General features: G+C 46.2%; 1 protein-coding gene and 1 non-coding gene across 6 annotated transcripts in view; one reads left to right on the forward strand and one right to left on the reverse strand.

The window, feature by feature from the left end:
- The window catches only part of CX1H3orf20 (chromosome X1 C3orf20 homolog), an 84,195-nt gene that overhangs the window by 66,426 nt on the left and 4,430 nt on the right, over positions 1 to 13,339 (reverse strand). For all 5 annotated transcript variants that reach the window (XM_029049878.2, XM_029049877.2, XM_039910403.1 and 2 more), the window contains 5 exons: positions 9,004 to 9,454; positions 6,617 to 6,730; positions 4,948 to 5,070; positions 4,206 to 4,359; positions 2,175 to 2,363 (listed from right to left, as the gene is read on the reverse strand). In XM_029049878.2, coding sequence (XP_028905711.1) covers positions 2,175 to 2,363; positions 4,206 to 4,359; positions 4,948 to 5,070; positions 6,617 to 6,730; positions 9,004 to 9,412 — 989 coding nt within the window. In that variant the 5' untranslated portion in view covers positions 9,413 to 9,454. The remainder of the gene's footprint in view (positions 1 to 2,174; positions 2,364 to 4,205; positions 4,360 to 4,947; positions 5,071 to 6,616; positions 6,731 to 9,003; positions 9,455 to 13,339) is intronic.
- LOC114806664 lies at positions 9,526 to 9,663 on the forward strand. The gene has a single exon (XR_003754726.1). It is a non-coding gene; the product is annotated as a small nucleolar RNA SNORA7 (small nucleolar RNA).

Below are 13,339 nucleotides of genomic sequence, written 5' to 3' on the forward strand. Positions count from 1 at the left end.
TAAGGCAAAAAAAAAAGGCCCCTGAATGATGCTTCTGTGTTTAATATCCTGTGTTGGGAAACCAAGGATGAATAAAGCATGATGAATGGATTCATTTAAGGTAGAGAAATAATATGACATATTTGACAAGGAGCTTAAATTCTTATTCCCAGTTCAGTCAAAAGGCCAAATTGAACACAAGCTTCTGGGAGTTGCCACAAACGAAAGCTGGCAGAACTCTTTTTGAGGCAAGGGGTTTCAGGGAGCTCTTTAGAAGGAGAGCAGAGGGTCCTGAGACAGCCCAGGCTTGCTCTTTCACTCCCCCCTCTCTGAGATTGATCCATGAGCTCCCCAAAGGAATGGAAAGCATAATTTAAAAATTCCAATTCCCCAACTCCAAAAGAAGGCACACTGGTTGCTTTGCTTTCACTGACGCTGCCAAAAAAACCCCAACAAACCCCAAACTGCATACAATGATTTGCAATGATAAGAGCATGAGAGTAGTCATGGGATCCCTTGACTCCCTGGTGTGGGGACAGCAGGGAATGATATGGCATAGGACAGTGCCAACCCTGGGGAGGAACAGGGCACAGATAATCCTACAACATAGTCCAGCAAAATGCCACACATCCCTCATCAGTCACATTTATTGAGTGCTTACTGTGTGCAGGGCACTGTACTAAGCACTTGGGAGAGAACACAACAACAATATAACAGACACATTCCAAACAAAACACATTAGTGAGTCCTGCTCTTTCTATACTTTACATCAAGGGCATCTCCTAATGTTCATGTTTAAGACCAATGGATATTGCTGTAGCTCATGTTCTCTTGCAAAGTCCAAAGAGATGAAAAAACATCCTCACTACCCTTCTGTGAAAGGGTCAGGATTTACCAATGGGCTATTAAATAATAAATGATCTAAAGATGATCTTCCTGAACTAAACACTGGACATGACCAAGGAAAGCCACCAAGACCAGTTTCATGTAAATGACCCGGGGACCTACCTACTCGCCTACTCGCAGCAAGCCAATCACTGCAGCAACAACACGTTGCAGCAGCCATGGACTCAGACAAAAGTGAGGCTTCACGGAACCTGCGTCAAAATACGCAAATCAAGTTACGGAACACATGCCACAGGTGGCAAGATGTTAAAGCAGAAGAGATCCAAGGCTAGGCAGACCGCCATGAAACCGAGAACTTCTCCATCACTAGAGATGTTATATGGTCTTGTTTATGCCATCATAACATCTCTGAAGAACGAAGATGCCTGCAGCCTCATCACAGACAAGGAAAGAATTTCAAAGAGATAGCAACAATTTTTCAGTAGTCTCTTCAATACACCTTCTCTGTTGAACAGGAGGCCCTTCCAAACGGAAAATCTCCCAATATGTAAAGACATGGTACTTGTCCCAGATACTGAGGAAGTCACCACAGCAGTCAGAGCCAAGAAAAATGGCAAAGCACCTGGTCTTGATGGCAGACCTGCAGAGATCTACAGGCATGGAGGGGATATCCTGCTAAAGCATTTACGCATGCTCTTCCTCGACATAAGGACCACTGAGAAAATACCACAGGTTCTCAAATATGCCATCATCATCACCCCTTTGAAGAAGAAAAGTGAATGATCAGATTGTGGCAACTATTGAGGCAGCTCAATACTCTCCATTGCCAGCAAGATCTGGTATTCCTGGAATGGCTACTGAAGAACAACACTGAGCAAATGCTCCCAGAATCACAACGTGGCTTCACATCATAGCATAATAATAGTGGCGCCACTTGCCTGCTGTGTGACCTTGGGCAAGTCACTTAGCTTCTCTGTGCCTCAGTTTCCTCAACTGTAAAAATGGGGATTCATTGCCATTTTGTTCTCTCTCCTAATTAGACTGTGAACCCCATGCAGGACAAGGACTGTGTCCAACCTGATTGATATGCATCTAGTCCAGCGCTTAGAACCATGCATGACATGTAGTAAAGTGCTTAACAAATACCATTAAAAAATAATAAAAATGACATTATACAGAATGTGAGAAAAAATTTTCCCCACCTCAGAACAGACAAATATCTGACTCTGGCCTTGTCCCCACTCCTCCCATTCCCCTGACTTGGAATTACCTTAGAAAGCTCCAACAACAACAACAAAAACCTTGCTCTTCCTGAAAGAGCAGGCCAGGTGACCTCAGAACAAGGATACTAAACAAACTTGGTTCCATCAGAGAAGCTATAATAGAACCTGAGGGTCCTTAATCCCTTCAGGGCCATAGGTAGGCTACGTTCCTCTTTGGCAACTGAATGTTTCTTCCGAGACATCCGTTGAAAATAGTTTTGCAGAATCACAGGCTTAGGAGCGCTCTTTTGTTTTAATGAAGCCTTTTCTTTCTCTCTACAGGGAACAAGAAGACAGTGTTGTATTCACTCCTTTTTATTATCCCTCCCTTGGGAGGGATGCTGTGCCCCACTCCCAAGCTCCCATCAGCCCCTGCTTTCCCCCTTCTGTCATTCTTGGATTGTGAAACTTCTGGGGGCCAAGGTCTGAGTCTATACCTCATCCATGGATTTCTCTCAGTGTTTTACACATAGTATGCACTAAATAAATGTGATTTCTACCACTTCAGTAGCTTCTTCTGTTCCTGTCCTCACTTCTATTCCCCTACACCCCACTAGTCAGATCAGATATGACATCTCAGATGGGATTGTTGTGGGTTTGAAATGAGTCTACCAACTCTGCTATACTGTACTCGCTCAAGCACTTAGTACAGTGCTCTGCACACAGTAAGCACTCAATACATACGATTGATCGACTGATTGATGTATTTCCACTACCCTACCACTTGAAAAGTCTAAGGTGATAAGGTAACCCTGAAGATTGATAGCTGTAGTGAGGAAGGAAGCCCTGGTGATTTGGAAAGTCTAGTGAGTTTCAAATCAAGCATTATAAATAAAACGGAATCCTAAACTTGGTAAAACTCCAATTTGAGAATTCAGCTTTCCTCATTTAATGTATTTTTTTCCTCAATCAATGATATTTATTGAGCACTTACTGTGTGCAGGACACTGAACTAAATGCTAGGGAGAGTACATCACAACAGAATTAGCAGAGATGTTCTTGTAACACTATTATGCTATTGATGCCTGTTTACTTGTTTTGTTTTGTCATCTGTCTCCCTCCTTCTAGACTGTGAGCCCGTTGTTGGGTAGGGACGGTCTCTGTTGTGGAACTGTACTTTCCAAGCGCTCAGTACAGTGCTCTGCGCATAGTAAGCGCTCCAAAAATACGATTGAATGAATGAATGAATGAAAGGAAGAAGCGGCCTAGTCTAGGCTGTAAGCTCATTGTGGGCAAGGAACAGGGCTACCAACCCCGTTGCAGTGTACTCTCCCAAGCATTTAGTACAGTGCTCTGCAGAGAGCAAACGCTCAGTAAATACAGTTGATTGCTAGCCATTCTCTTCCTCTTTGGCAGGAGCAGCAGTGGATGGTGCCATCGCTCAAGCTATCGGGACCCATCCTGGGGCCAGGTATGGTGGGGAAAAAACCCTTCTAACAGCAACCCTAAGGCAGGTCCCAATGGCCGTAAGCAACTGAGGCCACTGCTGCCTCTCCCCAGATGACAGTGCTGGAAATCCCTGGTCAACTGGCTCTGCCCAGGCTGGGCTGCCAAGGCCACTATTGCTTCAGTGGGAGCTGAAGATGGTGGCATAGGGTAAGTACACTCTTCTCTCTTTCCTTTTCCCTCTCCGCCTCCCTCCCTGCCATTCCCACTGCCCTCTTTCCCCTCTTCTCCTTTTCTTCCTCTCTTGGGATCCATAGGCTAGGTCCAGTCCCTGCCAAGCTCTACTCCCTACCTTTGCAGCCCAGAACGAGGCCGGAGTGGTGCTAGAAAAGAGCCAGACAACCCTAAATTGTCTCTAATTTTGGCTTGCTCTCTCCCTGGCTTTTCCTCTCGCTCTCCCACCACGTCAGTCAATCAGACATTTTTCTTTCTGTCTCTATGTCTCCTGGATTGATTTCTCTTGCCCACCTTGTCCAGTTAGGGCACTACTTGGCAGTTCAGGTTGGGATCCAAGGGGGGAAATTCCAGCCAGGCAGCTCCTGGAGCAAAAGGGGGGATGGGGAGTGGTGATCCAACAGGCAACTCTTTCCCTTCCCTATGTATGCTCCCTGACTGCACATGGGCCCTCCACTTCCAGAAATTTCAGGGAATGGTGCTCCCATCGTGGCTTACATTTGCTGACACATCTCCCGCAGCATTTTCCGGGCCTCGGGGCAAGGATCGGGATACTGAACGTTTTCGGTATTGTGTAGGTTAATTGGAGGCTTAAGCGAAATGGAAGAAAGGTGCCAGATTTCTCCCAAGTTGGATGCCCAGGCAGAGTCACCTATGGATGTGGAGGGAGGAAAGAAAAAAGATTTTCAGGGCAACAGAATCAAACACTTATTGTGTTCCAAGCCCTGTACTAAGCATTAGGGTGGATATCAGGTTGGACACGGTCCCTGTCCCACATGGAGCTCGCAGTCTAAGTAGGAGGGAGAACAGGCATTGAATCTCCACTTTACAGATGAGGAAACTGAGGCACAGAGAAGGTAAAAGACTTGCCCCAGCAGGCAAGTAGAGGAGCCTGGAATAGAAGAACTCTGATTCCCAGGCCCATGCTCTTTCCACTGGGCCACAGTGGCACCTCCTACTGTTTCGCAGCAAATCACTTGGCCCTTCAGAGTCTAGATTTCCTCCTCTGCCACAGGAAAGTGATCTTCCTTGCTGCCATCACATGAGACAATGAGGCGATGAATTGGGTATCAGGTTAATAATAGTGCTCTGAGATCCCAGCCCTAAGAGATGCAATATCAGTATTTCGCATCATTACAATACCCCATCTTATCAGCATATCTTCTGCCCTATATAGGGCAATAGTTTGAGGGGGTTATAAGGTGGATAAGACTAAATTCTCAATGGGGTTTTTATTTACCAACTGATTTCTTCTTCCTTCCCTTCGAGGAGATGGTAACGCTCAAGCAGGCTGATGAGGTCTGATAGATGAGGCGAGATGGACCATGAGGCAGTGGGGAAGAGAGAATACTATAATGGGACCCTACAATGAGTGAGAAATGAAATCACAGATTTGTTGTTCCCATGAACAAAAACAGCACAACCAGCATCAGGTAAGAATTTTCCTGAAACATATAGCTCTCAATTACCTCCCACCCCTCAAATCTCCTCCTGGGGAGTTAAAGCCTCGGATTTGTCACTACAACGCATCCTCTTAGTCATCATTTCCTACCATACACACCCTGGTATTCCTACTCCTGGGTGAGTTCAGATTAATGGTTCAACTCAAGGTGCTCCCCAGGGCCACCCAAACCCATAGCTCTTGTTATTATGGTTATTATTACTATGGTACTTCTTACTATGTGTCACACATTGTTCTAAGCTCTTGGGTAGATAGAAGTTAGGATACAGTCCCTGCCCCAACGGGGCTCACAGTCTAGGTAGGTGGGAGAACAGGTACTTAATCCCTATTTTATAGATGAAGAACCTGAGGCTTAGAGAAGTCAAGTGACTTGCCCAAGGTCACAGCAGAGAACTGGCAGAGTCGGGGTGAGAACCCAGGTCTTCTGGCTCCCAGGGCCGTGGTCTTTTCACTAGGCTTCACTGCTTCTCACCTTCCCATCAGTTGCATGGGAAAATGACCGGTGAACAGCAGTGTCTGCCAGCCCAGCATGTCCAGGACTGGCTCCCGTTTCCTCTAAGGTACATTGCCAGCAAACACAAGTAAACTCCACCTGACACCCAGATTCAGCTGGGGCAGGAGAAAGTGGCCCTTGAGACAACCCTGCTCCGAGCTATCTTCCCCTCTCTATGAACTCTGTGGGAAATGACATGGCAGCAAGGGGTTGCTGTTGACTGATGGAGGCCTTGGCTTACTGCTTCCAACTGGCCTGGGTAACCCAGATAACTCTTAAGGCTTGCATATTAACCGAGCCAAGGTGTCTTGGCAGAACTGGCTGGGGTAGGTAAGTCTTGGTGACCAGCTCTTGAGCGGGAGAGGATGAACACTCTTATGCTCTTTAGCTGTAATCATCATCAATGGTATTTTCTGAATGCCTTCTGTGTGCACTTTATTGGGTATTCGGGGGCATCCAAAAGAAATAAAAGATGCAGTTTCTTTCCTCAAGGAGCTTACCATCTAATGGGGAACACTAAATAGCAGTTATTAGAGTTAACAAACCCTCTTTTACCAGAGATTTTCCTCTCCCTCCCCTTGATCCCTGTGTCCCCTTCTTCTACCTCCCATCCTCAAAGGGGTGGGGGGACAGAACACTTCACCCTTTCACAGCCAACCATAGCTCCCCATATCCTAAGGGGATTGCTCAACCTTTCCCTTATCCCAAATAGAGTATAAGGCACTGGGAGGAGGTGTGCAGGGTTTAGGGCTGGAAGGGCAGAATTAGCCAGACTTTCATTCATTCAATAGTATTTATTGAGCGCTTACTATGTGCAGAGCACTGCCAGACTTCAGTTTGTATGTCAGAACACATACACCAACCTCAGTTTGAGGGAGACCAAGAATGGATTTCAGCCCTAAAAAGGATGCAGCTCTTAATTCCCCTTGTTCTATGACTGATTTCTTGCCACACCTCTTTTTCTGACTGTAGGCAGGAGTTGGTGTTCCGCTGCCTCCTCCTTCTTCCTCAAATTCAGGATCTGAGTCGCCTGAATAAACTGTCTGGTGATATCCTTGGCACTAGGACCTGATAAATAAACATCCAAGAACAAAACATGTTTTCTCTGTACCAAATGCTGATGCTGGAAGCGGGGTTGGGCTAGAGCTAGGCTCGGTGGGGAAGGGGAGCCACTCTGAGAGGATCCTTTCTCCCCCATGACTTCTGGAGGAAAGGGCCACCAGCCCAGAGAAAGAGTTTGCAAGGAGAAAGAGTTTCCAAGGTCGGGCAGAGTCCAACTGGCCGATGCGATCCAGATAACTCTTAGAGCTCGTTCGTCCACGAGCCACAGCATCTCAGCAGAATGGACTGGGGTAGGTAGGACTTGGCGATAGAGGGCAAATCCAGAGTAATATGGTGTCTCCTCCTCTCCCTAAGCTCCAGGGGGCCCTGGGAACTCCTGCCAGCCCCCAACCACAGCTTGAGAGACTAGAAGAAGGGGGGGAAGCCAAGCTCCTGCCGCTACAGGTTTCCAGCAGAGGGGGTTGATAAAGCTGCCAGGGGAAAGCCCAGAACCCACTAGAGCTACAATACTCTACAAGCCCAGAACCCACGAGAATCTACAATACTGCCTCAGCTGCTCTAAACCATCACAACTCAAGCTCTAATGCTTGCTATGAATCCAGGGTCTCCCTGAGCATTTGGGGACTACTCTCTGGTAAGGTGGTCGCTCAGCCTGTTTCAGACAGGTCTGTCCCTTGTCTGGTATGGATTTGACTGGGGAGGCTTTTATGTCCACTTTTTTTTTTTCCATTTTCAGCTCCCAGCCTTCCTTGGCCACAGTTCCCACTGCAGAGTTCTGGGGTTTGGACGAAGCATCCAAGTTCACCTGGACCCAAGCAGAGGGCACAAAGGCTCCAGAGCAATTGGATACCCTGGAGAAGTGGTCTAGGTTTGGGTCAATTCCGACCAAATCGGGCGGACTTCCACAGAGATGGCGGCCACATGGCATGGTCACATCGCTCGGCGTGCCGGCGTAACGCGTGCCAGGGTCACTTGCATCTCTTCATGTGGTGTTTTGGAGTGCCACTGCTGGCCACCCTAGTCTCCAGGCACACAGTCAACGGGGGACACAGCGTCATCAGTGTGTTTCCTTGTCATCGATAATATTGCCTGACTTTAGATTCTGCACAACACAAAATGGTCCCTTAGTTTAGAATGTCAATGCCATTGATCACAGAACTGAGAATGGGTAGTTTGGGGAGGTATGTGTCAGATACAGCAGAATAGAAATGATCATCTCAGCCCTGGTTTAGAAAAACAGGGAAGGGAGAAAACTGTGGCTCCCATAGGAGAGGCACTTTGTAGCTCTTTGCTTGGTAGCTGGTGGCACCTGACTCTTACCGACTACCTCCAAAAGTGGCCTTCCTGATTCACTCTCTTACCCACCCATCCGATCACTTCAAACTTAGCTCTGCTACCAAACTGCCTTTATAAAATGGAGTATTAAGCAATAAAAATACTGTGAAGTTTGGCACCAGCCGCCAGCAAGTAGAGAGGAGGGGAGCCTGTGTGTTAGAATAAAAATAATAATCATGGTACCTGTTAAGTGTTTACTATGTGTCTAGCAGTGTACTAAGCACTGGGATAGATTTAAGATAGTCAGGATGGACATGTTCCCTGTCCTGCATGAGATTCACAGTCTATGCGGAAGGATTTAATCCCCATTTTACAGATGAGGAAACTGAGGCACAGAAAAGTTAAGTGACTTCCCCATTGTCACACAGCAGACAAGTGGCGGAGTCAGGATTAGAACCCAGGTCCTCTGACTCCCAGCCTTGTGGTCTTTCCACGATGCCTTGCTGCTTCTCAAGAAGATTGTACCAAAAAGGTTGTGAGTCTCATCGTCATCATCATCACCATCAATATCTATTGAGTGCTTACTGTGTACAGAGCACTGTACTAAGCACTTGGGAGAATACAATATAACAGAGTTGGAAGATACGTTCTCTGACAACAGTGAGCTTACAGAGGCACAGGATGGTAGAAGCAAACTACTGGGGCAATTTCAGGGTGCACTAACATGGAAACCCAAGACAGTCCCTAGAACTCCTGCAAGAGCCTGTGGACACTAAATCCCTGGTGTTAGAACTGGACATCCACACATCCACCTGCCTGTCAACCTGACTGGAGTCATCAACTTATTTCCCAGTGTTGCTCTGAACAAGGGTGGGAACAGGGGCAAATAGCAAAAAGAGGGTCAGAATAAGAGGAGGAAATGAAAGGGAAATGTAGTCATCGAAAGAGATTGCTTCCAGACTATTGCATCACCACCCAGTTTGGGTCCCACGGACATTCCTTACTAGCTTCAGGTTCAACCAAGGCCTTCAGTTTCAACGTGAGGAGCTCGGTCAGCAAGTTGATAGCTCCCTGTTGGAATTTAAACAGGAACTCTTGATTTTCATCATAGGGAGTGGAATTGGGAGGACTGGATGGACTCATGGATTCCTCTTTTTTGACAGGGCCAAACGAAGAAAGCAAGGGTGGGCACCGTAAGGCAGGTCCCGTCTTGACGACTGGGGTGAAGAAGTCTGAAGGTGGGGTTCTAGGAGGCAGCATAGTGAGCTCCTCCCATGTAGCCTCGAAGAGATTTTTGATGCCCTGCGGCAAAGGCTGGTCATCTCTTCGGCGCATTGCCAGCAGGCGGGAGATCTCTTCCAGCAGTTTAGGTGCCATTGCTTTGTATTGCTCATACAACTCGGGGTTATTCATATCGTAAGTCAGGTTTGCTGATTCCAGCTTTGATGGGTGCACCTTGGAAAAGAGAGGGCCAAGAATAAGGGAAAGTTCAAAGAGCTAATTTTTTCAAAGGTACTTTTAATGATCCCCTCTCAGGGTCGCACCCGGAGAGCTTCCAGTACTTTACCAGTCTCGACTACGGGAGGGAGAGTCAAGCAGAGGCATATCCGTTCCATTCCTAGCTTGGGCAGTGGCTAGCAAGTGGAGGGCAATCTGCTACAAGTCAAAACTCACCTGTGCTGCGCAACAATGGCATGGGAGAGAGTCGAGGGCAGACACTCACGCGAAAGTAAACCGCTTCTGTATTTTTACCAAGAATACTCTATGGATCCACTCCCAGAATGATTGCAGATGGAGGTGGGGCATTCTGGGAGAGATATGTCCTCGGCGTCGTTAGGGGTCGGAGACGGCTCGACAGCCCAAGACAACACTTAATGAACTTTCATATATCACCTCTGAGCAGGTCATTGGACTTCAGTACTCTGGTGGGATTGTCTACTGCAATGGTATTTATGGAGCATTTACTGCATGCAGAGCACTGTACTAAGCACTTGGAAGAGTACAATGCAATAGGGTTGGTAGACACAACCCCTGCAAGGACTTACAGTCTAGAAGAGTGGAAGGCCAACATTAAAATAAATAACAGATGGGTATGTACATGAGTGCGGTAGGGTGAAAATCAAAATGAAAGATGAAGAGGAAAGAAACTCATGACAAAAAAAAAAAAAGCAGTTAATGGTGGATACAAAACTTGTGCTCCACTGAGCATAAATCTACTCTGTCTGAGCCTCCTCCTAAGGATAGTATCCAAGCTGGGAAAGGATCAATTAGTCAATAGGCCAATTTTTCCTCTCCTTTCCAGAAGAAAGTCTCGGGAGTATGACTGGTCAAGCAACAACCACTTTAGGAACCCCATTTTGGGAAGGTGCTTACTCAACAGATGAGAGTGCTACAAAAGTTTAAGAAAACTGGTGATGTTGAATCAAGCCTAAAATTAAAGGTAGGCTAATCTGGAACTGTAGCAGGTTGTAACAGAGCAGCAGAGAAGCAGTGTGGCTTAGTGGAAAGAGCATGGGCTTGGGAGTCAGAGGTCATGGGTTCTAATCCCGGCTCTGCCACTTGTCAGCTGTGTGACTTTGGGCAAGTCACTTAATTTCTCTGTGCCTCAGTTACCTCATCTGTAAAATGGGGATTAAGACTGTGAGCCCCATGTGGGACAACCTGATAACCTTGTACCTACCCCAGTGCTTAAAACACTGCTTGGCACTTAGTAAGCACTTAACAAATACCACCATTATTATTAACTCGGCATGGTGTGGGGTGCTAATCTTTCACTGCAACTTTTGTAGACCAAAGTTTTGGTCCCCAGACCAAACACTAATACACTAAAAAACAATTACAAAATAATTTGGAAGCTTCAAAACAATTTGGAAGATTCTGATTAAATAAAGAGAATGGACAGCCCCTCTCCAAGGCAGAAAGGACTACTTTTCTTTGCTACAGCTCAGGATAACCCAGAAAAATCTATAGTAGATTTATCCAACCAAGCGTCTTTGCTATTGCTCATATCTCAGGTCTCCATCTCTTGTCTCCGGTCCTCTGTCCAAGTTGTCCCCTAGGTATGGACTTAAAGAAGTTGAACATGGCAATTGTCCGATATACCTTGAGTTTGTTCTGAGTCTTGAGGCCATGGTGGTACAAACATTCTTTCAGCCTCCTAAAGCCTTCTTAATAAAAATAATGGTATTCATTAAGCAACAATGGCATTTAAGTACTTACTGTGTGCCAAGCACTGTTCTAAGCGCTGAGGTAGATACACAATAATCATGTTGGACACAGTCCATGTCCCCATGGGGCTCACAGTCTTAAGTAGATGGGAGAACTAGTATTGAATCCTCATTTTACAGATGAGGGAACTGAGGTACTGAGAAGTTAAGTGACTTGCCCAAGGTCATCCAGCAGACAGGTGGCAGAGCCAAAATTAGAACCCAGGTCCTCTGACACCCAGGGGCTCTTTCCACTAGGCCACAGAGAAGGGAGATTTTTTTGTTGTTGTAATGGTGTTTGTTAAGTCATCTGTAAAATGGGGATGAAGACTGTGAGCCCCACGTGGGACAACCTGATTCCCCTATGTCTACTCCAGCGCTTAGAACAGTGCTCGGCACATAGTAAGCGCTTAACAAATACCAACATTATTATTATTATTATTAAGTGCTTACTATGTTCCAGGTATTGTACTAAGCACTGGGGTAGATACAAGATAATCAGGTTGGACACAGTTCATGTCCCACATGTCAATCATATTTTTTATTAATAATAATAATAATAATAATGGTATTTACTAAGCACTTACTATGTGCAAGGCATTGTACCAAGCGCTGAGGTAGATAGAAGGTAATTGTCGCACAAAGTCCCTGTCCCACATGGGGCTCACAATCTTAATCCCCACTTTACAGATGCGGTAACTGAGGCACAGAGAGGTTAACTGACTTGCCCAAGGTCACAAAAGCAGACGTGAGGCAGAGCCGGAATTAGAACCCATGACCTTCTGACTCCCAGGTCCATGCTCTATCCACTATGCTATGCTGCTTCTGCAAACTTGAGTGCTTCTTCCGTGCAGAGCACTGTATGAAGTGCTCGGGAGAGTACAATGTGATAACAGACACATTCCTTGCTCACATCGAGCTTACAGTTGAGAGTGGCTCACATGAGGCTTGCAGTCTTAATCCCCATTTTACAGACGAAGTAACTGAAGCACAAAGTGAAGCAACTTGCCCAAGGTCACAGCAGACAATTGGCAGAGCCAGGATTAGAACCCAAGTCCTTCTGACTCCCAGCCCTGTGCTCTATAAGTGGGTGGAGAACCTTGAGGTTAGTGGTAAGGAGTTTTGTTTGATGCAAAGGGAGATGGGCAACCTTGGAGGGTTTTGAGTAGAGGTGATGTTTTAGAACTATGATCCGGGCAGTAGCATGGAGTATGGGCTAAATGAGAGAGAGGCTAGAGGCAGGAAGACTGTAAAGAGGTTGATTCAGTGAGTTAGTGTAAGCATCATATGACAAGGGCTTGAATCAGGGTGGTGGTTGTTTCGGGGGAGAGGAAGGAACAGATTTGAGAAGTGTTTTGGAGGAAGAATTGGCAGGATTTAGCAGTTTACTGAAAGTGAGAGTTGAAAGGCAGTGAGGAGTTAAGGATGGCTATAAAATTGTGGGCTTCTGGGACAGAGATGGGAAAGTTAGGAAGAGGATTGGGATTAGGAGAGAAGATAAGAAATTCAGTGTGAAACATATTAAACTGAAGGTCCCGAGGGAACAGTCCAACATTCCATTTTATAGATGAGGAAACTGAGGCTCAGAAATTAAGTGACTTGCTCAAGGTGTCACAGCCAGCAGGAAGAGGCAGAGCTGGGATCAGAACCCAAGTCTCCCGACTTCAAGGCCGTGCTCTTTTCAATAGGTCTTGCTGCTCTATCATTCTCAATGAGTGAAAGGGTATGAAAAACATCATCGAAGAGTTCTGGAATCTCTAAGATTCCGTCTTTGTGATGAGGATGGAGCCATCTCTACTTTTCAGTGGTAATGTGGTAGTGCGTGGGGGCTATACTCTTATACTCTTCAGGGATGCATAAACATCTTTGCCTTGATTTCTGACACCTTTGGCATTCTACCACATTACCCATCCTTCTTAAGTAAGCTCACTGTGGGCAGGGAACGTGCCTGTTTATTGCTATATTGTACTCTCCCAAGCACTCAATACAGTGCTTTGCAAACAGTAACTGCTCAATAAATACGACTGAATGAACTGGTTCTCTGTTGCCCGACAAACAAGGAGAAGCATCCCTCGTGTCAGGGTTGCAAGGATCTGAAAGGTATTGATATATTGCTTATGGCTGAAAGGAAAAC

Source organism: Ornithorhynchus anatinus, chromosome X1 (assembly GCF_004115215.2).
Source record: "Ornithorhynchus anatinus isolate Pmale09 chromosome X1, mOrnAna1.pri.v4, whole genome shotgun sequence".
NCBI lineage: Eukaryota > Metazoa > Chordata > Mammalia > Monotremata > Ornithorhynchidae > Ornithorhynchus > Ornithorhynchus anatinus.